This window comes from Chiloscyllium plagiosum, unplaced genomic scaffold (assembly GCF_037043375.1).
Source record: "Chiloscyllium plagiosum isolate Xiang-an unplaced genomic scaffold, Cpla_swu_hap1 HiC_scaffold_2, whole genome shotgun sequence".
Taxonomy (NCBI): Eukaryota; Metazoa; Chordata; class Chondrichthyes; order Orectolobiformes; family Hemiscylliidae; genus Chiloscyllium; species Chiloscyllium plagiosum.
The window spans coordinates 14,072,082-14,100,050 of NW_028270140.1; the positions used below are offsets into that span (position 1 = coordinate 14,072,082).

Genomic DNA, 27,969 nt, shown 5'->3' on the forward strand with positions numbered 1-27,969 from the left:
TTTTCCAGCAACACATTTTCAGCTCTGATCTCCAGCATCTGCAGACCTCACTTTCTCCTGTGTACAGCATACTGTACCTCCCTCACTGTACGGGTAAAAGTCACTACATTTCAATTACAATTGCTGGAAATAAAGGCACACTAACTTGTTTAGGGCATTGGGAAGACAAATTAATTGTCAGTACTAACCTTCAAAATAGGAAAATCTGCAATGAACATACCTGACATATTCTCTTTGAAGAAGCATTTTAAAATCTAACTTGGGAAAGAAAAAAAACAAATCCAATTTCGACTCTGTGTCCATACCTGCCATCTTTACCTGGTCTTGCCCATATGTGACTCACATCCACAGCTACTGCCCTCAGAGCAGTTAGAGATGAACAAATACCTACACAGCCCACATCCCATCAAAAAAAAAGTTTATACCCAGCTCGCAATATCCAGTATCCCACATTTCTTATAGTAGCTGATGACTCTTGTTTTTTTATCCATTAATGGGATGACAACATCACTGGCTAGGCAGCATTTATTGCCCATCCTTAATTACCCAGAGGGCAGTTAAGAGTCAACCACTTTGCTGTGGGTCTGAAGTCACATGTAGTACAGACCAGGTAAGGATGGCAGTTTCCTTTCCTAACAAACATTAGTGAATCAGATGGGCTTTTCTGACAATTGATTTTGGTTTCATGGTCATTGTGAGACTTTTAATTCCAATTTTTTACCGAATTCAGATTCCACCATCTGCTATGGCAGGATTTGAACCTGGGTCCCCAGAACATTGCTTGGGTGTCTGGAATACCACTATGCCATCACCTCCCTAAAGGATAGCAAACCAAATAACCACACCATTATAGCTCTTAACACATGGACAGATTTCTAAGAAATCCATATCTCAGCAGGTTTTCAAGAATACAGTGATGGATTTTTGTTGTATGTTACACTGGAGAATACTAATGTTCTATTCAATTGAAACAACAATACTTTACCAGACTTCATTACCTTAAGAGGGGAAGAGGATCAAGAGGCAAGATTGATGAGACTAGGTCACTTCTCCATCTCCTTTTAGAACTGAACTCTGACAGCAATTTAACGAACCTTTTAAGATCCATGTGGAGGAAAACTATCTTAACAAGGCATAGGAGCAAAATACTGCAGTTGCTGGAAACTGAATCAGGAAACATCAGCTTGCTCTCTCTACATGAATGTTGTCCGGCCAAAGCCACTGACTCCCAAAGCTATCTTCACTACAGCTTGTCACACCCCATGTCCTGCAAGGTCTCCATCCCATTCTCCCAGTTCCTTCACCTACTTCACATCTGTTCAGATGAAACCACCTTCCAAAACAATGCTGCTGACATGGCTTCCTTCTTCCATGACTGTGGTTTCCCACCCACTGTAGTTGACAGGACCACAACCGAATCTGACCTATCACCTGTGTTTCTGCACTTGCGCCTTCCCATCATTTATAACAGCGTGATCAGGTTCCCTTTATCCTTACTTTTCATCCCTCCAGCCTCCGCACTGAAAGGATCGTTCTCTGCCATTTCAGACAACTCCAGTAGAACGCCACCAACAAAACATCTTCCCCTCACTCCCCATCTGCATTTCGCAGGGATCATTCTCTCCGGGACATCCTAGTCCATTTTACAACCAACATCTCTCCACGGCATCTTCCCATGTAACCGCAGAAGATGCAACACCTATCCCTTCACCTCCTCCCTGCTCACCATCCAAGGGCCTAAACAGTCTTTCCAGGTGAAGGAGCATTTCACCTGGACCTCCTCCAATCTTGTGTATTGTATTCGCTGCATCCATTGTGGCCTACTCTAAACTAGAGAAACCAAATGCAGACTGGATGGCCGTTTTGCAGAACACCTCTGGTCTGTGCGCAAGCACCACTCCGATCTTCCTGCAGCCGGTCATTTTAACACAGCTTCCTGCTCACATGTCTATCTTCAGGATGTTGCAGTGTTCCAGTGAATCATAGCGCAAACTGGAGGAACATCTCATCTTCAAACTAGGCACTTTACAACCTTCTAGACTTAATATTGAGTTCAATACCTTTAAATTGTAAACCAACTTCTATTTCTTCCCTTTCTTCCATCCTGTTATCATGTCCTCCCCTCCCAGCATTCCACTTTGTCCTTTCAATTCTGGCAGGTAACACACCATTGTTCTGCCATTCTCACATTCTGATCACTTAATCTGAACTATCAACATCTTTTCTCCATCAACACCCTACACCCATTATCCCACCCCCAACCCCCACTGCAAACAATAGCATAAATTCTGTCCCTTCACCTTTTACTTCAGCTCTGATGAACAGTCATCTAGACTCGAAATGTTAGCTTGCTCTCTCTCCATGGATGTTGTCTGACCCGCTGTGATCACCAGCATTTGTTGCTTTCAATATCTTAACAAGGTATTTGCAATACAAACATTTAATACAGATAAATATAATGCAGTAGCAGAACTTTTAAATGAAACTGCAAACTTCTCAGATGTTTCATCAATTTGCAGGCCACAGTTTGCATAAATCAAAAAGAAGAATATATTAAGCATAGACCTGGCGGATAATTTCATCTTGTGCATAGTGTTTCCCTCAGTTCATCATTCAATCTCCAAAGTTACTGGTGCTTCTGCTCTAAGGTTGCTGTCTGGTGAAATGGATTCTGCAGCATATCTACATGGGGGCTAGTAAGGAGGGACTTGAAAGATGGAAGTGGACTAATCATCTTATCATGATGTCTTTCTGAAGCAGTGGAGACAGTTGTATATATAGGCGGGATCATAGCATTATGATTATCAGGAGCAGTGCAGACCACATGTGGCATGCTAGACACTGCACCAGGGATTGTTATGGCATTTCCAAAAGAGGATATTGTAGAATCAGTTGATCCACGCAACCGAGTATCAGTCCTGTCCACGAAGTTACCGCTTCCCTTGACCGTGCAATCACTCTCCATCTCTCGAGGTAGAAAGTCTTTGAGAAGCTTCGGAGAGGCATGCTCCTTGTCGATCTGCACTCGGATTTCCTCTTTGTGAACTGTTCTAATGTGTTTCTTGAGGTTACTTGGATGACGGCAACGCTTTCCACAGACCTAGTGCATAACCAGAACACAAGATTACTGCAGGGGTGTGAAGGAAAATTACCTAAATGATAGGAAAGAGTGGGAAGGTGGGAAAGCAGCAACTGAACAAATTACTGCAGGAATATTGTGGGGACTATTCGATTGCAGCATGTGAACCCAAATTGTTACAGGTGATGCAGGAATATTACCGCTGAATGCCAGTGAACAAATTACATTCATGTGACATCTTTTACATTAGAAACACACAAAGTGCTTCACAAGAGCATTATAAAACAATATATTACACTAAACCATATAAGAAAATCATTCCAAAGATGAAAAGTTTGAAAAAGAAAGCAAGTAGCTTTAAGCAGTATATTAAAAGAGGAAAACAGAACAGAGAGGCTGAGGTGTGAAGGAAGGGCATTCCGGGACTTAGGGATATGCAGCTAAATACATGGCACCGACGGGAAGCAGTTAGCATTGGGGAGTGCATAACAATCTATATTTACAGGAGTACAACTGTCTCAGAGGGTTGTGGGGCTGAGAGAGATTACTGAGGTAGGGGAGACCAAAGGCAGGGAAGAACATGAAAAGAAGAATGAAAGTTTTAAAATCAAGACACTTCTTGATAAGGAGTCAAAAGTAGATCTGTGTTCAGGAGGTTATTACCAGAGATATGGGAACACTGAAAATAATGTAGATATCATAACTAATATAATTTTAAGTAAGAGCAATTGTATTTTTAAAAAATTAAATCATTTTAAGATTTTAAATCATTTAATGCCTCTTGTAAGCACACTATTTCCTGTTAAACCAGGTAATCAAGTCCCAGTTATTTTGGCAAAACTGGAGGAAAAAACTCTCAACTGACTGGAGTTAGACCTAGTACAAAGTGAAGATGGTTGTGGTTGTTGCAGACCAGGACACCTCTGTATGACACCTCAAGCTGGTTCCTACAGCCAGCCATCTTCAGTTACTTCATCAAGAGCCTTCCCTTCATCATAAACGTCAGAAGTGGCAATGTTTGCTCATGATTGCACAACGTTCAGGACCATTTGCCACCCCTCCGATACTGAAGCAGCCAAAACACTAGGTTTGAGCTGATAAATGACAAGTAACACTTGTGCCACAAAGTGCATGCAATGACCACCTCCAACATGAGAGAATCCAAAGCATCCTTCCTTGACATTTAACTGTACTGCTAACCTTTTTGTCCTCCAACATCACAGAGATTTCCATTGACCAGAGATTTAAACGCTCAGCCACGGGAGGGGGTAAAAGATGAGAATGTTGCAGACAGCAACTAATAGCCCCTCAAAACCTGTCCACCATCTACAATAATGGAATATTCTCTACATCCTAGCTGAGTGTAGCTCCATCAACACTTTAAGCAGTTCTTGGACACCACCCAGGACAAAGCACATTTGAATGAAACCCCATCCATCACATTAAACATTAATACCTTCCACCTCCTGCATTCAGTGACAGCAGTATATACACTATCTCCAAGATGAACCTTTTCAGTTCCCCATGGCTCCACTGATGGGATCTTCCAATCCCACAGCCTCCACCACTAGAGGAACAGGGATAGCAGACATCAGGGAGCATCACCACTTCCCTCCATGTCACAGTCCTCCTCCTGGAGCCATATTACTATTCCTTCACCATCACAGGTCAAAATCCTCAAACTCCTTCCATAAAAGCACTGTAGATGTATCTACATCAGAGCTACTGCAATGGTTCAGGAAGGTGACTCACCTGTATTTTCTCAAGGAAAATTGGAACTGGGCAATAAACGTCGACTCAAGCCAGTGAAGTCCAGGAAGAAAGCATCCAGGGATCCCATTTGATCCATGAAAGGGAAAGAGACAAATGTCCAGTCCCTGGAATGCTTATCCCATCTAAGGCAAACTCATGCTTCATATGCCCAAATCTCCAGGAATGTTAATCACTGGAGAAAGCAAACAAATGGGGAGAATTTTTCAGGGAAACAGTACAAATTCTTCTCCAAATTATGACAAATAAGCAAACTTTAAGGAGATAGCTAAAATATGCAACTAAGTCACTCCACAGCCTCCTTTCTTCTTAAATAAACCTAGTCTTTCCAGTCTTTCCTTATAGCTGCAATCTTCAAGCCTGACAACATTCCTGCACATCACGTCTGTTCCCTATCTAAAGCAAGTATGTCCTTCCTCTCAGTGACCAGAAATGTACACAAAATACTAGCTATGGCATAACCAGCATTCTATACAATTCCAGCATATATACCTACTTTTGTATTCTATATTTTATCTTGTAAAGGAATGCATTCCAGGTGTTTTGTTTTAAAACCACCTCACTTTCCTGTACCACCACATTCAAAGACATGGGGATATGTTTTCTTACTTCCTCTACCACTCTCAAAATCCTCCCATTTGTTGTGTTTCTTTGCTTCGTTTGTTGTCTCTAAATGCATCATCTCACATTTCTCCAGATTGAATTCCATTGGTCACTTTTCTGCCCAGTCAAGCAAATCATTTATATCTTCCTGCAGTCTACAGCCACCCACTTCACTATCAACTACCTGGTTAGTTTTTGAATCATCTACAAATTTAAGTGCAAACCATTAATAAATACAGAAAGAAGCAAGAGAGTCAACACTAAGGCCTGTGAAACAACACTGGAAACTTATTTCCAAAACATCTATTTTTCTGTCACTGAGGCAATTTTGAAATGTGGGATTATTGGTTAAATAATCAGATACAGTTTTGAGGAGAGATCATCTAAGTCATTAATACCAACATACCAAACCCACAACCACTTCCATCTGGAAAGTACAAGATAGCAGATATATAAGAACACCACCACCTGCAGGTTCCCCTCTAAGCCACTCACCATTCCTTCACTGGCCCTGACTCAACATCCTGGAATTCCCTTCCTAAGAGCAGTGTAGATCAACCTGCAGCAAATAACTACTGTATTTCAAAAGGCAGTTCATCACCACCTTCTTGAGGGTAACTAGGTGTGAGCAAAGTGACGCCCACATCTGACAAATGAATAAAAATCAAAAAGGACTATCATCTCTGGCTGTTCACTCATGCCCAGAAAAATGTCCTGCAGCTAGACTATGACATTCTTATCTCCTAGCTGAGGGAAGCAACATTCCATCTTGAGGTCGCATCCATGGTCACAGAAACACTTGTCTGTTTTCCTGACTAACAAATTCCCTATCACTATTGCTCCTCTCTACTTCTTCCTCCTCACCTGTACAAGTGAGCCACCCTTGGTGCCACAAACTTGGCTCTGACTGCACTCCTCTGAGGTACTAACGTCCTCATAAAAATGGAAATCCAGTTAGTGAGCAGGACCTCAGCAGAGTCCTGTACAACTTGTCTGGTTCTCTTAGACTGTCTGGTAACCAAGCATTCCCTTTATATTTCCAAACCTCACCATAATAGGGAGTTCACTTTACCTTCCAGAATACCTGTCTCAGGGTCTTCTTCTCACCCATCCCTCTAAAGTGCTGCTAACTGCCCATGTTTGGATCCTCTGCTCAGCTGCTCCTCTAGGTGGAGCCTGTCGGGGCTCCTCTACTCAGTTGCTCCCCTCAAATATGACATACAAGGCCACAAGCATTTCCACAGCAACATTCTATCTGGTTGATTACATCACTCACATTGATCACATTGCACAAGCTGAAAACTGGAAATATTTATCTTATTTTATCTCACATTGTTTAATGATGTGCTGGGAAAACAGGTTCAAACTGGCCAATTGGACTCAAATGTAGCACATGGCATAACTCAAGGCTATTTAATAGATGACAATTATTCCCTTGCTAAGCTGACAACAATTAAATTTAGTTCATCAAAATTAGAAAGAGTCAGCATTAGAAATCAGAAATTCTAGGTCACAAAAGAAACATTGGTTGTCTATATAGATCTGATAGTCCAGAGAATAGAATATATCACTTGAAGCCATACAATGACAATTCGAGTCAGAGTTGTGCAGCATGGAAATAGACTCTTCGGTCTGACTAGTCCATGCCGACCAGATATCCCAACCCAATCTAGTCCCACCTGCCAGCACCTGGCCCTTATCCCTCCAAACCCTTCCTAATCATATACCCATCCAGATGCCTTTTAAATGTTGCAATTGTACCAGCCTCCACCACTTCCTCTGGCAGCTTATTCCATACACGCACCACCCTCTGCGTGAAATAATTGCCCCTCAGGTCTGTTTTATATCTTTCCCCTCTCACTCTAAACCTATGTCCTCTAGTTCTGTCCACTACACCTCTAATTTTGGTGTCATTTGCAAACTTACCAACTATACCTCTTATGCTCACATCCAAATCATTTATGTTAATGATGAAAAGTAGTGGACCCAACGCCAATCCTTGTGGCACTCCACTGGTCACAGGCCTCCGGTCTGGACAATTCAGATTATTTCAACCAGAAGTTTATGCACATCAACTTATGTCTCAAACAAAGATGGTCAAGTCCAAATTAAAATATTATTCACAGCACCAAATTAACATTTCACAGTCACAGAACAGCAGAAAGCATTTTCTAACCAGTTATGTACTTCTGACATGTATTCACTGTTACGTTGATAAATAAATAGCCAATTTGCATGTTCCCTGAAAGCACAGTAAAACAAATAACCAATATGTTTAGTGATGCTGGCAGATGGGTAAATGTTAGTTAGATACAGAGAACTTCACCTTCCTCTTTGAAAAGCTACCATAGGATCTTTCACACCCATCTCAACAGCTAAACCGGGTCTCCGTTTAATATCATACGTGGCAGAAATGAGTCAGTACCTGAATGATTCATTCACGTTTCATCTCAGGTTATGTGCTGAAGTCTCAAGACAGAATGTTTCCACTAATCAAAAATATGTGCTGGTTGGGTTTAACCAATCAGAAACTAGTTTACTTTTATTCCAACCAACACATTCCAGATATTTGGGAAAAAAAATACATTATCTAAATGATTTGCCCCATGAAGGTCTTGCAACTTGAATAGTTCCTGACTGGCTGTTTATTTTAATTCTTACTACAATAGCAAATAAATTACTTTCACTCTTTTGTTCAGATAACTGATCTAATCGAAAACAAAGGAAGCCACACTGGGACCTTGAGATCTTGTTCGGGTAATCCGAAATTCAGATAACTGATGTTTGGATAATCAAGGTTGCTCTGTATAGGGTTTATTTTATCTTATTTTGGACATTACTTGTTACAATCATGAAAGATAGCCCTAGTCACCAGATTATCCTACAATATAATGACAAGGGTATCCCAACAACATTGGTGTACGAGTGAACAACAAAATTGATGTCTCAGGAATTATAAAATGGAGAGAAGATGAAGGCTGGCAGGATAGCCCAAATAACAGATAAAATACAAATAGCCTAAATCAAAGTGGTATCATCGGATCTTATTAACAAAGGTCTACTCCACCATGGAAACCAGGATTTAACTTGTTCATCAATAAAGAGGCCCTCCCACATCGGTTTTTCTCTAGCAAAAATGAAGACCTGCCAACCAGTCAGTGTTGGCTGGGACAATATAAGCCTTTTATGATTTTTCTTCAGAACAGTTCAGTTTGATTAACTTTTGTTTTACTTTGTGGGCGATTTTAGCTAGACTGGGGACTCGTTGTGAGAAGTGTGACAGGAAGCTTGGGAAATTAATGGAGAATCACAGGTTTGGGATGAGGAATTAGAAAAAGGAGGAAGAGGAGGTAGTTGCCAGAGTTTTTGCACGTGACTGCAACTGGGTTTTCACCCTTATTGGCCAAGTTGTTATTCTGTTTTTTCATTGTCTCCCCACGTCATTACCTGGCTGTAATGAGATACCTTCTGCATAGTTATGCTGTTAGGCCATTGTGAGAATGGCACAGTTTTGAAGGAGCACTTTGAGCTTCCCTATCAATTTTTAATGTTTGTTTTTCGACATAGATAGACGTTGGAGTGGAAGCAAGGCCATTCAGCCCATCAAGTCCACTCTGCCATTTAATCATGGCTGATGGGCCTTCCAATTCCACTTACCTGCACTCTTCCCATAGCCCTTAATTCCTTGCGAGATCAAGAATTTATCAATCTCAGCCTTGAAGACACCTAACGTCCCAGTCTCCACTGCACTCCGTGGCAATGAATTCCACAGGCCCACCACTCTCTGGCTGAAGAACTTCCCAGTGTCCAACCCTTTCTAAGCCCTGCGTTATCTTGTAAGTTTCTATTAGATTTCCCCTCAACCTTCTAAACTCTAATGAATACAATCCCAGGATCCTCAGCTGATCATCATATGGTCGGCCTACCATTCCAAGGATCATCCGTGTGAATCCCCACTGGACACGCTCCAGTGCCAGTATATCCTTCCTGAGGTGTGGGGCCCAAAGTTGGGCACGGTATTATAAATGGGGCCTAACTAGAGCTTTATAAAGTCTCAGAAGCACATTGCTGCTTTTATATTCCACCCTCTTGAGATAAATGACAACATTATCTTTGTTTTCTTAATCACGGACTCAACCTGCAAATCAACCTTTAGAGAATCCTGGACTAGCACTCCCAGATCCCTTTGTACTTTGGCTGTATGAGTTTTCTCACCGTTTAAAAAAAAATAGTCCATGCGTGTATTCTTTTTTCCAAAGTGCAAGACCTTGCACCTGCTCACGTTGAATTTCATCAGCCATTTTCTGGACCTCTCTCCTAAACTGTCTAAATCTTTCTGCAGCCTCCCCGCTTCCTCAATACTATCCGCCTGTCCACCTCACTTCGTATCATCGGCGAACTTCGCCAGAATGCCCCCAGTCCCTTCGTCATTTATATATAAAGTGAACAGCTATGGCCCCAACACTGAACCCTGTGGGACCCCACTTGCCATTCCAAAAAAGAACCTTTTATCCCAACTCTCTACCTCTGTCAGACAGCCAATCCCCAATGCAAACCAGCAGCTCACCTCAAACACCATGGGCCCTCACCTTATTCAGCAGCCTCCCATGAGGCACCTTTTGGAAGTCTAGACTGATGAGGGGTTCAATCAGTTTCACTAAGTTAAAAGGTTACATTTTAATACGACAGGAACAACAGATGTACAAACACAATCAGGCGCTGCACTATCAGCAAGATAGCATCAGACTTGGCGAAATTTAAATTTTAACGCAGAGTAAACTGTAGCAATATAGCAATTGCAACATGTAATGACATATTATTCCGTACAAAGCTGGGAGGTATCTGCATCTCAGTAAAATTGGTTTTTACACTTCACGGTGGCAAGACCGCATACCTGAAAATTGTGGTCCTATTTGCTGAGTGTCCTCTCAATTTATTGGCTTGTGGAATAACATTGTATGATAAAAAATAGCATATCATAATGAAAATCATAAAACTTGATCTTGCTGAAGCTTCACAAAGGCACTTTTCAACAGAGGTTAATAGGTCAGCAGTTAGCAGCAGGAACCCTGATCTCATTTTCCCCAGTTCCAATTCGGGGCAATTGTCTGAACCCTTGCAGTAGCCAGTGGTACAATTTGCACCTGAACTGGAAGATTTGAACTCCACCCCAGAGACTCTACTACAAAAATCTAGGCTGACACTCTGATTCAAGACTGAGGGAGTGCTGCCTTTCAACAAGATGTTAAAATCAACTAGATAAAAACAATGAGTGTAGATGCTGGAAACCAGATTCTGGAGTAGAGCGATGTTGGAAAAGCACAGCAGTTCAGGCAGCATCCGAGGAGCAGGACTGGCCCATCTTCTCAGATGGAGGTAGATGATCAGTGCTTTGGCCAATATTTATCCCCCAATACGTATTAATGCCAAGTAAAACAGATGATCACACTACTGTGGATTCTTTTACTGGCTGTTGTGCTTCCTATGAATAACATTGTATGCCAACCTTGTTTAATGCTGCAGCTAAAGCTCGATATACTGGCAGATGTTCATATAACTTGTGTAAATGTCACAATCTGTAATCACTATGCCTCATGATTTTATGTAGACATTAAACCTACTGCTGTTCTATTGAGAGAGTGTGGTCTTCTGTAACCAAATATAAATACTGTGGACACAAGAGGAGGAAAAGAAACTTCAGAATTAGCAGCCACATTTCAGAATACTCAGCTTCATAACTCCTCCAAAAACTCAACAGTCTGATGTAGCAAACGCTATATGAGCTAGGCAGGCCAGACTCAGATGGCCCCAGGCATATCCACAAATTTTGGGTAAGTTGGACCAAAAACAATGAGATATTTAACTTCTTGAAAAATGGGTTCAGACCGAACTTTTCAGAAAGTCCAAATCAAATGCTACAGACCATAAGCATAGGAGCAGAAATTTGGCTGTTCAGTCCATTGAGTCTGCTCTGCCATTCAATCATGGCTGGTAAGTTTCTCAACCTCATTCTCCTGCTATAAGACCATAAGACATAGCAGCAGAAATTAAACGTAGGTACACAAACTCTAGACAGGTTAGAATGAGCATAGGCCTACAGTACAAAAGCATGGCAATTCAGCTGCAATTGGCTTGGCAATTTCTCTCAGAGAGGATATACACCAATAGTTATGCAAAATAAAACTTTGCTTATTAGGCAGCTGGAGATGGGGCTCATGATGCAGTTGGATTAGTTTAATCCGATCCAGGTATGCGCTACCTGATAATGGTATATGGTACACATAATCTCAGTTTGTTAGAAAACAAAGTGAGTAAACATCACTTTAACACAATACCAACCACCTGATCATAGGGACATAAACCCTACCTGCAATTAACCATTACAATTACCATTTGTGAAAAATCATCACCTTTATACAAAGCCCTCCCGCAATTAACCCATACACAAAACCCATTTGTAAAAAACTTGCTTTCACGCAAATCCAACCTGCAATAAACCATCGCCTTTGTACAAACCCAAAGTGCCTGGGTACACCGAAATGACTGAGCTTCCAGTTGCCTGCCATTTCAACACACCGCGGTGTTCCAATGCTAACATTTCTGGCAAGGCCTGCTGTGCTGTTCCAGCAAGCCTCAGTGCAGGGTCAAAAAACAACATCATTTTCCACCTGAGTAACCTGCAGCCTCTAGGACTCAATATTGAGATCAAAGTTTAGGGAGCCTGATTCCACCCTTCCGTACTTTTAATCCAACTCACACCCAGTACTATTGCAACATGGGTTGCTTTTAGCACGATTTGGAGATGTCGGTATTGGACTGGGGTGTACAAAGTTAAAAATCACACAACACCAGGTTATAGTCCAACAGGTTTATTTGGAAGCACTAGCTTTCGGAACGCTGCTCCTTGATCAAGTGGTTGTGGAGTATAAGACTGTAAGACACAGAATTTATAGCAAAAGTTTACAGCGTGATGTAACTGAAATTATATGTTGACAAAAGACTTGGATTGTTTAAGTCTCTCATCTGTTAGAATGACCATGTTGGTTTTAGTTCTTTTATATGTAAATTGCAAAACATTTTTAAAAGTTACATTCTCGAGTGATAAAGTATTGAAGGTGCGACTGCCCTGTGTTAGACTGTCTATGCCACAATGGTCAGACTAATTCTAATCTTAAAAGCGGATTTATAGAATCTTACATGGATTCATGCAGTTTTTGAGAAAATAAAATGTAATTCTGCAAGTACAAATTCACCCCATAAACTTATAAGTGTATGTGCGCATGTGTGCGCGCACGCACGTGTTGGGGGGAGTTATGAGTGTCTGTGATAGAGTGTATGTATGTGTGCGAGTGTGAGTGTAAAGAGGTATAAGTCTGTGAGAGGGTGTGTATGAGAGCGTGTGTGAGCATATGAGAGAGGGTCTGCGTGAGTGTGTGTCTGTGTGTCTGTCTGTGTGTATAATGCAATGGGGTCACCTTTAGTGTGACATGAACCCAAGGTCCCGGCTGAGACCCTCCCTATGGGTACCGAACGTAGCTATCAGCCTCGGCTCGGCCACTTTTCGCTGTTGCCTGTTCCAAAGTCTGCCTCGTAGGACGGTCACCCGAAGATCCGAGGTCGAATGTCGTGGACGGCTGAATTGTTCTCCGACTGGGAGGGAATAGTCCTGTCTGTTGATTGTTGTGCGGTGCCCATTCATCCGTTGCTGTAGTCTCTGCTTGATGTCACCAATGTACCATGCCTCAGGGCATCCTTGCCTGCAGCATATGAAATAGACAACGTTGGCTGAGTCGAATGAGTACCTGTCACGTACGTGGTGGGAGGTGTCCCCACACGTAATGGTGGTATCCACGTCGACATTCTGACACGGCTTGCAGCATCTACCTTGACAAGGTTGTATGGTATTGTCCTGAAAGCCGGGCAGTTCACTACGAGCAATCTGTTTGATGTTTGGTAGTTGTCCACACACATGCACACATACAAGTTTCTGGGGTGAATTTGTACTTGCAGAATTACATCTTATTTTGCTCAAAAATGCATGAATCCATGTAGGATTCTGTAAATCCGTTTTTAAGATTAGAATCAGTCTGACCATTGTGGCACAGACAGTCTCACACAGGACACCTCGACCTTCGATGCATTATCTGGGCCGACATGACACCAATTGTTATAGTTCACTTGACTATGTAACTTGTAAAAAAAAGTTTTGCAATTTACATATGAAAGAACTGAAACCAACATGGTCATTCTAAAAGATGAGAGACTTGACAAACAATCCAGGTCCTTTTCAATATATAATTTCAGTTACATCACGCTGTAAACTTTTGTTATAAATTCTGTGTCTTACAACCTTGTACTCCACAACCACCTGAAGGAGCAGCGCTCTGAAAGCTAGTGCTTCCAAATAAACCTGTTGGACTATAACCTGGTGTTGCATGATTTTTAACTTTGCTTTTAGCACAGTCACCCATTCCTATGTAATCCTAGGCCCATGATCAATTATGAGTTCCATTCAACAAGGCCAACCCCATTTTCTCATTCTTAGCTCTTACTATCATTTACTCAGCTTCTGTTCATAAATACCAGCTTTTCCTAGCTACTAATAGTTCTGATGAAGTCATTGGACTTGAAAAAAAATTAACTCTACTTCCCCCTCCCGCCTCCCCCACAAATACTGCCAGACTTGGTGAGTTTCGCCAGCAATTTCTATTTTGGCTGCAATAAACCATTGCCTTTACATAGTTGTTGATCCTGAGCAATACTTACACGGCACTGATAAGGCAGCTCCCCTGTGTGGGTCCATGTATGCCTCTTCAGCTCTGACAAGCGATAAAATGCCTGCAGACAGAACTTGCACTGGAACTTTTTAATGCCACTGTGAACCAAAATGGAAAGAAAGGTATGGCAGCAATCCCACATTCTTGCCACGATCATTTATAAATTAAAAAAATTACACCAAAGCAACAGGAACAGGAGTATGCCATTTCACTATCTGAATGTGTTTGTCTATTCCTTTAGAACAAAACTGGTTAACATACTCCTCAAAGCTAACAAATATCCATTATTCTGTTAATATTGAAAACTAATTGATCCAGAATCCATTGCACAGTGGGAGTGATTTCTGTCATGCTTTCTCGAAATAGTGCTTCTTGATTTCACTTCTAATGGTGTTTGTTCAGTTTTAAGATGTGACCCCTTGTTCTTGATTTCCCCCACATAAGGAGATAGTTATTTCATTTCCAGCATTTTTAAAAAATCTGTATACTTTTATAGATGTCAATCAGATCAACCCTCAACTTTCTAAGATCAAAGGAATAACAGCCCAACTTTATGAAACCGGACCTCAAAATGCAATAATTTAAGTATTAGTTGTGGCTTAACAGTAGAAATAACATTCTTGAGTAAGACGTCTGGGGATTCAGGTCTCATGCCCAATGCTCAAATACAAAATCTCAGCTGATATTTCAGTGCAATATAGAGGGAGTTTGTCACTTTTGGAGATGCCTTTTTTTTAAATAAGACATTATACTGAGGCCCTGGCTGCCGTTCTGGGTGGATATGAATGATCCCAAAGCAAGGATCTCTTTCTCACAGACCTGGTCAATATTTGTCCCTCAACCAATATCGTTGGAATAGGTTATCTGGCCACTTATTACAGCGTTTTTGTGGAATTTTGCTGTACATATTTCCACAACAGTAACTATACTTCAAAAGCATTGTGAGACATAGGCAGTATCTTTCACAACCTTTGTAAGTTTAGTTTCCCTTTTCTTGGATGTTGCTAGTACAAATCATCAACTGCCCACCATCTAAGAACCCCAGTTCTTTTACTGTACCTGCAGAAAATCTTGTGGCTCTTGTAGTGTTTTACAGCCTGACCGCAGAATTCACACAGCTGCACCAGGGGTGGTTTTCCCTTTGATGCTTCCATATGCTTCACACGGATGTGCTGGGTTAGATCATCTGAAATATATTTTTAACTCCTGTTTAATGAAGTATCACCATTTAGATTTCAGTGCATTTCCAGTGCTGAATACACAGGGACTTCAAAAATCAAATCATATTTTTACAAGTTCTGTGCACAATATTAAACATCTCAGTCACTGAAGTCCGTTACAATATTGGTCAAAGATACTAACCGTCTTCCAGTAGCTCACTCATGTGGCCACTTTTTCCAAATGATCTCTCACATCTTACATTGGTATGCTATTAGACCAGGGAAAGCATTGTAACAGAAGGTCAGCCTGTCTATATAAACATCCCCACAGGAGATTTTATTTTTTATTAACTATTGTTGGAATAAGAGTGTCACTAACCAACCCAAAATTTACTTCCTACCCTCAGTGGTACAATTAGATATTGCTCCTAATCATCATTTGAGGCTTCGTTCAATTTAACTACATTTTTAGCAGAAATCCATACAAAAAGTGATCTATCAATTGTCATTTGTGGAGTTAAATTCCAAACTTCTGCCACGCTTTACATATTGAAATATTTCCAAACTTCACTTCTGAAAGGTCAAGATCTTTTTTTTTTTTATTTAATTTGCCTTGTCTTAGACTTCCCAACCAGTGGAACTAGTTTCTTTCTGTCTGCCTCATCAGTTCCCCTTAATAATTTGGAAACTTCAATCAAAATTATATCTTAAACATCTAAATTCCAGGAAATACAACAAGAGCTTGTCTAATCTCTCATGATTTAACCTTTGGAGTCACAGCATCGCTTTGGTAAATCTATGACAAACTCCCTCCATGCCTAATACATCGTTCCCAAGGTACAGTGTCCAGAACTAGACATAGGATGAGTCCTGAAGCAGGAGCAGACTATTCAGCGGCTTGAGCCTGCACAACCATTCTAGATTATTGCTGATAATCTGCCTCAATGGCATATTCCTGAACTATTCCCTATATCTCAATGTCATTAGTATCTTGAATCTATCAACCTCTACCCTGAACATACTCAATAATTGTGCTCCTGCAGCCCTTTGGTTAAAACATTCCAAAGATTGCGTGTCATCTCAGTTCAAAATGGCTTACTATTACCCTAATTTCCTCATTCAAACTCCCTTCTCCAAACAAGGGAATCATCCTTTCTGCATATACTCTGTCTAGCCCTTTACAAATTAGAAATTCATAAAGAATTCATATTAAATAACCTATTAAGCAAACACTAGAGAGTACAATCTTCTCAATCTCTCTTCAGAGGACAGTCCAACCATCCTAGAAATTACACTGGTGAATCTCTTTTGAATCCTCTCTATGGAAGACATCCTCAGGTAAGGGAATTAAAACTGTACATCATACATCAGATATTTTACAAATGAAGCAAGAAAGTTTTACTCCTGTACTCAAATCTTCTTGCATAAACAGGCCAACATACCATTTGGCTTTCTAATTATTTGCTTCACTGCACATTTGCTTTCAGTGATTCACGAACAAGGATACAGGTCATTTTGGAGATTAACAGCTCCAAACTTTAAACATTTACAAAATACTCTGCACTCCAACCCTCCTTCCAAAATGGATAATTTCACACACACATTTCATCTGACATGTTCTTGTCCACTCAGCCAGTCCAGTTCCCATTGAAGTCTCTTTACATCATCGCCATAATGCTCATTCCCATTAAGTTTTGTGTCATTTGCAAACATGGAAATATGACATTTGGTCTCCACATCCAAATCATGATATGATTGAAAAACAGCTGGGACTCCAAGCACTGATCCTTTTTTCACTTTATCGATCTAGATGAATGAACTGAAGGCATTCTGGCGAAGTTTGGAGACCATGTAAAGACAGGTAGAAAGACAGGTAGCGTTGAGAAGGCAGGGAGGCTGCTGAAGGATTTGGACAGTTAGGAGAGTGGGCAAAGTAATGCAGATGGAGTACCACATTGGAAAGTGTGAGTTCATGCACTTTGGTAGCAAGAATAGAGGCATGGACTATTTTCTAAATAGGGAGAAAATTCAGAAGTCTGAAGAGCAAAGAGACTTGGGAGATCTAGTCCAGTATTCTTTCAAGGTAACCTTGCGGGTTGAATCAGTAGTTAGGAAGGCAAATGCAATGATGGTATTTATTTTGAGAGGACTGGAATATGAAAGCAGGAATGTATTTCTGAGGCTCGATAAGGCTCTGGTCAGACCAGATTTGGAGTATTGTGTGCAGTTTTAGGCCTCATGTCTGAGGAAGAATATATTGGCCCTAGGGCGCATTCAGAGGAGACTCCTGAGAATGGTCCCAGAAATGAAAAGCTTAACATGTAAGGAATGTTTGAGGACTCTGGGTTTATACTCGGCAAAATTTAGAAGGATAAGGGGGGAATTGAATTGAAATATACAGAATACTGAATGGGCTCGACAGAGAAGATGTTTCCATTGGTAGGAGAGACTAGGACTCGAGGGCCTAGCCTTAGAGTAAAGGGAAGACCTTTTAGAAACAGAGATAAGGAGAAACTTCTTCAGCCACAGAAGGCTGTGGAGGCCAGGTCATTAAGTATATTTAAGATTAGATAGATGTATTCTTGAATATGAAAGGAATCAAAGGTTATGGGGAGAAAGCAGAAGAATGGGGTTGAGAAATTTATCAGCCATGATTGAATGGCAGAGCAGACTCGATGGCTGTTTGACCTAATTTCTGTTCCTCTGTCTTATGGTTTTATAGTATCCCACTAATAACACCAGACAGTGATTTGTTTATTCCTACTTTGTTTTTGTTCTATTGACTAATCTTCCATCCATGCCAGTAATTATCCCAATTTTTTGTTTATATAGCACCTGTGATCAGCATTCTTGGAAGCTTTCTCAAAATCCAAGTATGCCACATCCCATCAGTTTCCCCTTATCTACTGTTAAAAACATCCTCAAGAAACTCTAACATGTCTATCAAACATTACTGCTCCTTTATAAAACTATACTGACCCTGCAAAGTACTTCAGATGTGATCTAACAAGACCTTTATAAGCTTTAACATGACTTCTACACTCACCCATTTTGTCTGAGTCCTCTTAAAATCCATCACTTAATTGCCTTTCTACTTACATGGATGCCCAAATCTCTTTGGAGCTCCACTGTTTCTAACATGTCACCATTTAGAAAGTCAAGAGTGTGGTGCTGGAAAAGCAACACGGGTCAGGCAGCATCCAAGGAGCAGGAGAATCGACGTTTCAGACATAAGCTCTTCATCAGGCTTATGCCCAAAACGTTGACTCTCCTGCTCCTCGGAAGCTGCCTGACCCGCCGTGCTTTTCCAGCACCACACTCTCGACTCTGATCTCCAGCATCTGCAGTCCTCACTTTCTCCCACCATTTAGAAGGTACCTAATTCTATTCTTTTAAACTCCATTTGCTACAGTTTTGCATATTCACTTAATCTATCAATTTTGTTTTGTAAATCCATTAGATTTTAGAATCCTACTGAAGGCATGAGTTAAGACCTTAAGTCCTGAATTGCGCACACAATCTAATAAAATCTTTCTGAAATCTATGACATTTTATCAAACTCTGCTCAGTCTTTTTTACCATTGACGTTAACAAAAAGGAAATGAGGCACAGTGAATGACAAACCAACCCAATCACCCTGTAGCACAGCATTTCAACTCCCCCTCCCACTCCACCGAGGATATGCAGGTCATTGGACTCATCCACCGCCAAACCACAACAACGCGACGGTCGGAGGAGGAGCGTCTTATCTTCCGACTGGGAACCCTCCAACCACAGGGGATGAACTTGGACTTCACCAGTTTCTTCATCCCCCCTCCCCCCACCTTGTCTCAGCCGAATCCCTCCAGCCCGGCACCGCCTTCCTGACCTGCAGTCTTCTTCTTGACCTCTCCGCCTCCACCCTACTCCGACCTATCACCCTCACCTTGACCTCTTTCCACCTATCACATTTCCAACGCCCCTCCTCCAAGTCCCTCCTCCCTACCTTTTATCTTCTCCTGCTGAACACTCTCTGCTCATTCCTGAAGAAGGGCATGTGCCCGAAACGTCGAATCTTCTGTTCCCTAGATGCTGCCTGACCCGCTGTGCTGTTCCAGCAATAAAGTTTCAACAGTGAATGACAGGCAGTCTATCGATTACATAGAATTTCGCTCCTAAATGATTTGGATGGATTTTCACCATAGTGATGTACTAAGTTATTGAATAAAATGGTAAGTTCACCAGATGATTACAGAACCCATTCACCTAAAAACATTTTAACCATACTTACTTTTCACTTTATATGCTTTGTCACACAGGCTACACTGATGGGGCCTGGCATCCCCATGGTATGCCACATGGTCGCGGAGCTTTTCCATGGACTTGAGTTGTTTCCCACACTGGTCACACTGATATGATTTCTTGCTGTGGTGGGTTTTCTGGTGTTGGCTAAGCTGACAACTGGAAAAACAATGTCTTTCAATCATCCATTTTGTTAACTGCTAGAATATCTTCCAAAAAAAACTGCAGGTGCTCAGGGCGCCAAACAATCTGCTTGCTAATAAATTAACTGATTTGTGCATGAAAGGAAGGAGTAGGGAAGAAAATGGCATAATATTTGGTATCAAAATTGACAGATGCAACAAGCTGACTGGTCAAGCTTCCTATGCTTGGTATCTGGTACAAGGAAGAAAGAGCAGTGCCATCTGCCTTTGCCCAAGCGTTTCTTGAACAAGTGATCTATCAGGATACCAGAGGCTATGAGAAAATATACATCCTATGATATAAGGGCTTGATGATTCAAGTTTCCCAATTTACTTTCCATTTCTTTCTCTCCCAGAAAAGGTAATGTGCACCAATATTTCTCCATTTTTACATATATTTATTTTGTTTTTACTCAAAGTTAACTGTTCATAAATATTAAAATTAATCAATCTACATTTGTCATTGAATTATTTTATCTGTTTACACCTATCAGGTTCACTAATGCCTTTTAGGGAAGGAAACTGCCATCCTTACCTGGTCTGCACATGTGATTCCTGACCCACAGCAATGTTACTGAGTCTTAACAACCCTCTGAGAGCCAGCAGTGCCCTCATCCCATGAATGGATTAAAAAAAACACTTTTAATAGCACATTGCCCACATTGGTTTGCAACAATACAGCAAATTTAACATAGAAATACACAGGTCAGCAATGTTGATTGTGACGGGGCAAGCGGGGAAGGATTTAGTGCAAGTTAGAATATGGGAAGCAGAGATTTTAAAGGTTTGAACAAGGTGAAAATTTGGAGATTGACAAAACAGAGCATTGGAATAAAATGTTCTTTTGCCTGTCATGTTCACGTCGACTCACTGGAAGAATAATTTAGTTAATCCTGCATGCCCACCCTTTTCATCTGTCCATGGATAGCATCTTCAGATGCTCATCCAATAGTCAAGTCAGAAGATGGAACAGATATTGATGTGGTTTTCAAAGGCAGGGTCCTAGCTGGATGATGGCACAGAGATGAAAGTAAATAATCTCTTTGATGGAAAGAATATGGTGTTAGAAGCTTAGCTGGAGCTACAACAGGACATTGAGATTTCAAACAGTCTGATTCAGCTTGAGATAGTGGCCAGGGCTGCCGGTGTTGGCTTTGGTATTTCCACCACTTAGCTGGAGGTTACTGCAGCTTTTCCAAGAATCAGGTCAGATAAGCAGTTGAGAACACAGACAGTGAAGTGATTGAGAGAAGTAGTGGTGAAATAGAATTTGATGTTATCAACATACATATGGAATCGTACAATCTAATGTTACGATGAGATAGGATATAGATATGGATAAGGATAAGGAGACGTAAACCCAGGATGACAGTGCAGGTAAGGGAACAGAAGCCATTGCTGGAGAACCTCTGTTAAACAAGTGAAAGACAACCTAATCAAGTTGAACAATAAAAGAAAGCTATTGGAGAATGATGAAGCTAACTGTGTAAAAACCACAAAGAAACTATGAGGCAATGTAAAGTAGTACTTTTACATGGATCTCATCCATAACTTTGTTTAGGGCCATTTTAGTGCTGCAAGGTGGATGCAAACCTAACTGGAAGGATTGAAACTGGAAGTTGTAGGAGAAACACATTGCTGTACTTGTGTGTTTGTATGTGCACGCACATAACCCTGGGCCAATATTACATTCTTCTTTTCTATAAGCAACACAGGGTTGACTAAGGACAGCACCAAAATCCAGAATTAAACAGGAAAATGAGGGTACACTAAAATAACTAAAGGCATCACCACAATAATGGTACTGATTATGTTATTGAACCAACATTCAGAGTACATGAGTTCAGATCCCATCGTAGCCATCAGTCGGAGAAGCTAAATTTTGTTACTTGTTTCAAAAATCTGAAACTGTAAAAGTGACACAGAACATGTCATACGGTTATGAAAATCCAAATATTTCACTGATATCCTTTTGGGAAGGAAACCTGGCATCCTCAGCTAGGTTGTTCTGCATGCGACTCCAGCCCCACGCCAATATCATAGATAATTAAGAATCATTTAAAACGTTATTCAGTTGGAACAAACTGTTTCAAGGTAATGGTCCACCATCATTCTGGCAAAAAATATCAGTACTAACCACATTCTAGCATGTATTAAAAAAATACTAACTGGCTGCACAACAAAATTCTCCTTACTTGATGAACTGAGATAACCCAGAGTTCTGTAGAAGCAGTAACTCACCTGTAACTGAACAATTTCTCACACATGTCACACCTGAACAACTCCTCACCAGCAGAAACCTGATGGGAGCGGTAGAGTGTATATGGCAGCAGCTTCTTACAACCTTCACATCTCAGTTGTTTCCTTTCCAGAATGTCATCGCCATCTCCTGAAAGGTTCTTGGTTATTAATATAGAATCCTTCTGTGGTTTCCCCTTTGATCGTTTTGGCCTCCCACAATGTGTCAGTAGTGAAGATTCCATATTCAAAGATGGCAAAACACTGGTGCTATTTTTGACACTGTCATGTATACCATTCTTTGAGTCTCTCTCCCCCACAGCAATATTTAGTATTTCAGGTCCAGCCTCTCTCTGGGATCCACTTAAGCTCACTTTTGTCCACTGACATGGAACCTTACAATTTTCCGATTTGGCAATAATATCTTGATTCCCTTCTCTCCCATTCACACGAGTTAGGCTGGTCTTTAGACATCTGGGTTTTCTGCTAGAAACAATTGTTCTAGCTAATCTGGCAGTCTGCAATCGAGTTTTGATTTCAGCCAAACATGATCTGTGAACCTTTTTGTTAACAATTGATTCATTGTTCAATTCAGTCTTGCAAGATGGACTTGCCGCCCACACAGAATTATCTTCCTTCACTCTCTTAAGGAGTTCTAGGTCTTCCACTTCTTGGTTTCTTACAAGAACATTCCTTAATTTACAGATCTCTTTGTCTGATATTTGGCCATTACCATTAATTCCACTATTCTCCACGTGAAGCTTTACTGGTACACAAACATTCAAACTCTGAGCAGCTGAAAGGAAGTCATTCATGTGACAACCTGGGACCTTAGAAGTATAAAAATATTCTAACAAATGGCTAAAACCCTCCAGGCTCACTGTATCTAGCACAACTGTGCATTCCTGGTTATTCTTGCTCAGGGTTGTATAGAAATAGCTGCTGCATGCAGACAAGATGTTTTTATGAGCATGAAAAGTCTTTCCCTCCACAACAACTGCAATATCACAAAATAAACCTATAGCTCGCTGTTCGTAAAGTTTCTGAAGAATTGCTTGACAGTGATTGTAACATTCCTTAATATAGGAAGGACTCTCCATTTTCCCAAAAGATTTGGTGGATTTGAACTTGTATTAAGACTCAAAAGGAGAAAGCAATAGCAGACCAAGTCAAACACCACAAATGCTTAAGAAGTGCAAAGGCTGTAATAATCCATGATCCAAATGTTTCCAGTTCTTCTGAAAAGCTGCTTGTTCTCAATGTGTTTACTGTAAAAACAACCATTAAATTATAAGTAGTTTTTACATTAAATTGTGCATCCAACTCCAACAACCACTTGCATTTATATAGCACCATTAACAATGAAAACAATGGTTATATTATTAAATAAATTTTAAAACTGATCACATTATGCAAAAAGCTTGGTCAAAAATATAACTTATAAAGGAGCATCTTAACAGGAAAGAGGAGAAACAAGGGAACAAGATTTAATAAGAGAATTGCAGATCTTCAGACAATGGAAGCTGAACAGCCAGTCACCAATCAAGCAATTCAGAGTTGTGCAATGCCACAGAGTGAAAAATAGATAGCCCACATGACGATACGGATATGCTGTCAGGACTGGTTTCAAGAACACATCAAGGGAAGAGGAGAAGAACCAGACGTTATTATGCAGAAATGGGAAGAAGAAGAATTCTCACTGGTCATTCAATTAAGATTCATGAAATAGTCCCTACAATCAAACCTGGTGTCATTTAATTTCCAAATCAAAAAGGCAATGCCTTTTTGCAAGTTTTAGGCTTAAATGATTCCTCTTCCTCTTGCGCAATGTATTATAACTAATCTACAGTCACTCACCTCTAGGATTCATTAGGGAGCATCCCATCGTCTCGCGCTCACGCAAAACACTTCAGGTTTTATTCGCGGGAGTTAGATTCCCTCATTGAGCATGACTTATTTTGATATACTGTACTGTACTTCACAAGCTTAAGTACGTTCTGAAGTGTTTCTGCCCACTTTATTCTGATCTGCGGTTACTTCCTCACACTTCCCTTGACTTTGACAGTCACTCCTTGAGCAAGGAGAGAAGTTAACGGATGTTTTTCTTTCCTCCCCAAACTGCAGTTACACCGCCAGCTCCGGGCTGAACGGCGAGTAGTGTCAGAGGATGTCGGGGCAGCAAAACTCCGGTAGGGCAGGCTGTACGGCGGGGATTACACCGCCGTGAAGACGCTTTGGCCGGCCTCGGCCGGTGGGACAGGGATTCCCGCGGCACTCAGGAGACAGATGGAGCAGCCAGACTGCGGCCTTCACCCGCACACCACAGCCTGGGCCCGGAAATAACTGTTTAAAAACACCTCCGGCCCCAGGTCTAAGGACCTTCGTGTTTCCTTCTCCTCCCTCCCCCCCCGACTCACCTCCAGAGAAACCGACAAAACCCCCTCCGGTGATCACTCGTCGACTCTGACCTCTGACCCCGACTTCGCGGAGCCAGGCGGCCCTCGGAGAGGACTGGGGAAGGTGGTTGCTAGGTGACGGGTTGCTCGGAGACCATCTCAATGAGGTTCACGATCAAGTTCCTCACTTTTTGATGGCTGGACTCTGTGAGGTCTCAGTGTAGGCTGCGGGTTCACTGATGGCCTGTGAGCCTCAGCTTAGCCTTGCAGGCTGTCCCTCAGTGAGGACAACGTAAGGCCATAAGACATAGGAGTGGAAGAAAGGCCATTTGGCCCATCGAGTACACTCCGCTATTCAATCATGGCTGATGGGCATTTCACCGCCACTTTACCCTCACTCCCTCTGTATCCCTTAATTCCTTGCGAGGTTAAGAATTTATCAATCTTTGCCTTGAGGACATTTAACGTCCCGGCCTCCACTGCGCTCCGTGGCAATGAATTCTACAGGACCACCACACTCTGGCTGAAGAAATGTCTCCTCATTTTCATTCTAAGTTGACCTCCTGTAATGACTTGATAATATCAGTTATCAATTGGCAGTGATTTGAGCAGCTGTTGGTGCTCTGTGACTGCTCTTGTTTGGAAGAGCTCACCTCTGATGATGTCTTACCATTTTACTCCTGATTCTGCACCTGTTTCCATGCATTGATGTCAGTAGAGCAGACCTGGAGGTTTCAAGACTGTCTTTGAAACATTTCCTTTCAACCTGTGAAATACAGTTTTGTGTGCGGCCATTTGTGAGATGGTGTTATGATCTGTGGAAAACAGCAGAAGCAAAGGCCACAGTGATTTTGACAGCTACTGGCAGGGATTATGGTGAGCAGTGCTGCATGGTGCAATCTTTTTGTTATGGGATATATTTATAGAGTCATAGAGATGTACAGCACAGAAACAGATCATTTGGTCCAACCTGAGCTGACCAGATATCCCAACTCAATCTAGTCCCACTGCCAGCACCCGGCCCATATCCCTCCAAACCCTTCCTGTTCATCTTTTTGAACATGATTTGGAGAGTCACCGTTTCTTATTCTTGGTGAGATATCTTTGTCTCCAACACAGAGTCATAGATATATATAGCATGGAAAGAGACTCTTTGGTCCACCTCGTCCATGCCAATCAAATATCCTAAATTAATCTTATTCCATTTGCCAGCACTTTGCCCATGTCCCTCTAAACCCTTCCTATTCATATATCTATCCAGATGCCTCTTAAATGTAATTATACCAACCTCTTCCACTTCCTCTGGCAGCTCATTCCATACACATTCATCCTCTGCATGAAAATGTTGTCCCTTAAGTCCCTTTTAAATTTGTCCCCTCTCACCCTAAACGTATGCTCTCTAGTTCCGGACTCCCCCACCCCAATAGACCTTGTCTATTTACTCTATCCATGCCCCTTATGATTTTATAAACCTTTATAAGGTCACCCCTCAGCCTTTGATGCTTCAGGGAAAACAGCCCCAGTCTATTTAGCCACTCCCTATAGCTCAAACCCTCCAACCCTAGTAAACTTTCTGCTGGGGTGTGGACTCCAAACCTTCTAAATGCTTCTCTCCTCTGCCCTCATGTTTGAGCTGTGGCCTTCCTCCTTATCGTTACCAATCCAAAATCTGAGAGGCATGACCCCGTCCTTGTCAGCAGCTGCTTTCTTTTGGGCTCGGGAGGCCTCCCAGTTCTGTTTCACAGCCTTGTTTTCTCTTTGCCCTGTGATACTAGAAGGGTAACAACTCTCTCAACACAAGCACTTACATCCGATTCTCCTAGCAGCTTCCACTGATCCAATGGTAGCTGCATATCAATAACTAAAGCCCCACCCATACTACCCAACACCTCAAGGGGCCCACCTAATTCCTCAGTGACCAGGACTGTCTCTCCAGTGTGCATTCATCTGGTTTGTACGGAGACAGCTGGTGTAGCTTTTGCACATCCATCAAAATCAGAATGTGTCCATCAACAAGTTCAGATCAGGCAGAATTTTGGGACCACCCTGTCCTTTTCTTGATGATTCACTGGAAATGGCATTGGAAAATCAGTTTGTTGATCAGTTGGTATTTTCACCTTCTGCGCAACTCCATTCCTCCAGAGGGCTTTTAATATCATTAATAAATCCTAGATCTGAATCCCAGGATCTGTATGTTGTATGCTGATCTTGAGGTTTTTGTACATTATAATAATTTGGAGTTAAACATTTATCTGGTCTCTAATGTTAAATTGTATCGATCTATGTGGCCCAAACAAATAAAACGTTTAATACCCTGGTATTAAAGATAAACTACTCACCCTGCACTGTGTTACCTCATTTAAATATTAGCAACAACTTGCATTTATAAAATGGCTGTTTGGTAGTATGCAATTTGAATATTGCAAAAAAGATCTGAAGCTTTTCATTTTTCAGGATAAATGTAAGAATGCCAAATTTTGAATATTCACAACAATTTATATCACAGAGAAAGGGTTCTGATTAACAGATGAAAAACATTTCAAGATGGCACCTCACAGAAGCATTATCGAACTAAAATACACGCCAAGCCCAAGATGAGATGATCAAAGGCTTTGTCAAAGAGGTGGGTGTAAAGCAGCACCTTGAAGACAGAGAGGGAGGCAGAGGGCATCAGGGAAGAAATTTCAGAGTATAGGGCCTAGATGGCTGAAGGCACGTACTGGTGAGAGAGTGAAGGGGAGAGTTGTGAACAAAACACCAGAGTCAGAAAAGTAAGTGGTTTTGGAGATGGAGTACCATTATAGGAGTGAAGTAGGTTAGAAGAACAAGACATAGAACGGATTTACACAAAACAATGAGAATCTTAAATTCGATCCATTTGGAGAATAGGATTAAATGTAGGTCCATGAGTACAGAAGTAAAAGATTAGCGGTGGTGTAGATATTAGGATATTGGCAGCAGAGATTAGGGCAATGAGATTTATGGAAGAACAAACAAAACAGTTTGGTATTGGTCAAGTATGCAGGTAACAAATGGATGGATGAAGAGTTTGATGGCATGTAGGCAATGTTAACTGAGAAAGAAATTGATGTTGTTTGTGATGAAAAGAATGAGGATTCAAGCTTATTTAAGATTCAAATACCAGGCAAAAGATGTGAATAGGTCTATTCCACCTGAGACAGTGTGAGTGGAGGAAGGATGGAATTAGTAGTGAACAATTCATGGCAGGGACTAAAAACAATGGCTTTGGCCTACTGATATTTAAGGAGAAAGTGAGGACTGCAGATGCTGGAGATCAGAGCTGAAAATGTGTTGCTGGAAAAGCGCAGCAGGTCAGGCAGCATCCAAGGAACAGGAGAATCAACATTTCGGGCATAAGCCCTTCTTCAGGAATGAGGAAAGTGTGTCCAGCAGGCTAAGATAAAAGGTAGGGAGGAGGGACTTGGGGGAGGGGCGTTGGAATTGCGATAGGTGGAGGGAGGT

The 27,969-nt window shown here is 41.4% G+C and overlaps 1 protein-coding gene and 1 long non-coding RNA gene across 3 annotated transcripts; one reads left to right on the forward strand and one right to left on the reverse strand.

Moving 5' to 3' along the window:
• LOC122564568 (zinc finger and BTB domain-containing protein 8A.1-B-like) lies at nucleotides 1-24,556 on the reverse strand. Of its 2 annotated transcripts, none has more exons than XM_087994702.1 (6): nucleotides 24,508-24,556; nucleotides 22,094-23,358; nucleotides 19,660-19,829; nucleotides 15,289-15,415; nucleotides 14,219-14,327; nucleotides 1-3,100 (listed from the first exon to the last, which is right to left on the reverse strand). In XM_087994702.1, the coding sequence occupies exons 2-6, from the start codon at nucleotides 23,188-23,190 to the stop codon at nucleotides 2,627-2,629; spliced, it is 1,977 nt and encodes a 658-aa protein (XP_087850828.1). In that variant the 5' UTR covers nucleotides 23,191-23,358; nucleotides 24,508-24,556; the 3' UTR covers nucleotides 1-2,626. The 2 variants fall into 2 exon arrangements, with proteins under 2 accessions (XP_087850828.1, XP_087850826.1); XM_087994700.1 differs by lacking the exon at nucleotides 24,508-24,556 and adding an exon at nucleotides 23,948-24,221.
• LOC148151823 (uncharacterized) lies at nucleotides 23,977-26,821 on the forward strand. Its single transcript, XR_015759514.1, has 2 exons — nucleotides 23,977-24,080; nucleotides 24,215-26,821. It is a non-coding gene; the product is annotated as an uncharacterized LOC148151823 (long non-coding RNA).
• The last annotated feature ends 1,148 nt before the right edge of the window (nucleotides 26,822-27,969 follow it).

Bases quoted from the DNA above. Each gene is read 5' to 3' on its own strand.
- LOC122564568 (XM_087994702.1), bottom strand. From the start codon at position 23,190: ATGGAGAGTCCTTCCTATATTAAGGAATGTTACAATCACTGTCAAGCA. The intron at 14,328-15,288 runs GTACAGTAAAAG...TTTGGTTCACAG, and splicing joins AGCCACAAGATTTTCTGCAG to TGGCATTAAAAAGTTCCAGT. The intron at 3,101-14,218 runs GTAAGTATTGCT...GTTATGCACTAG, and splicing joins AGCTGCCTTATCAGTGCCGT to GTCTGTGGAAAGCGTTGCCG.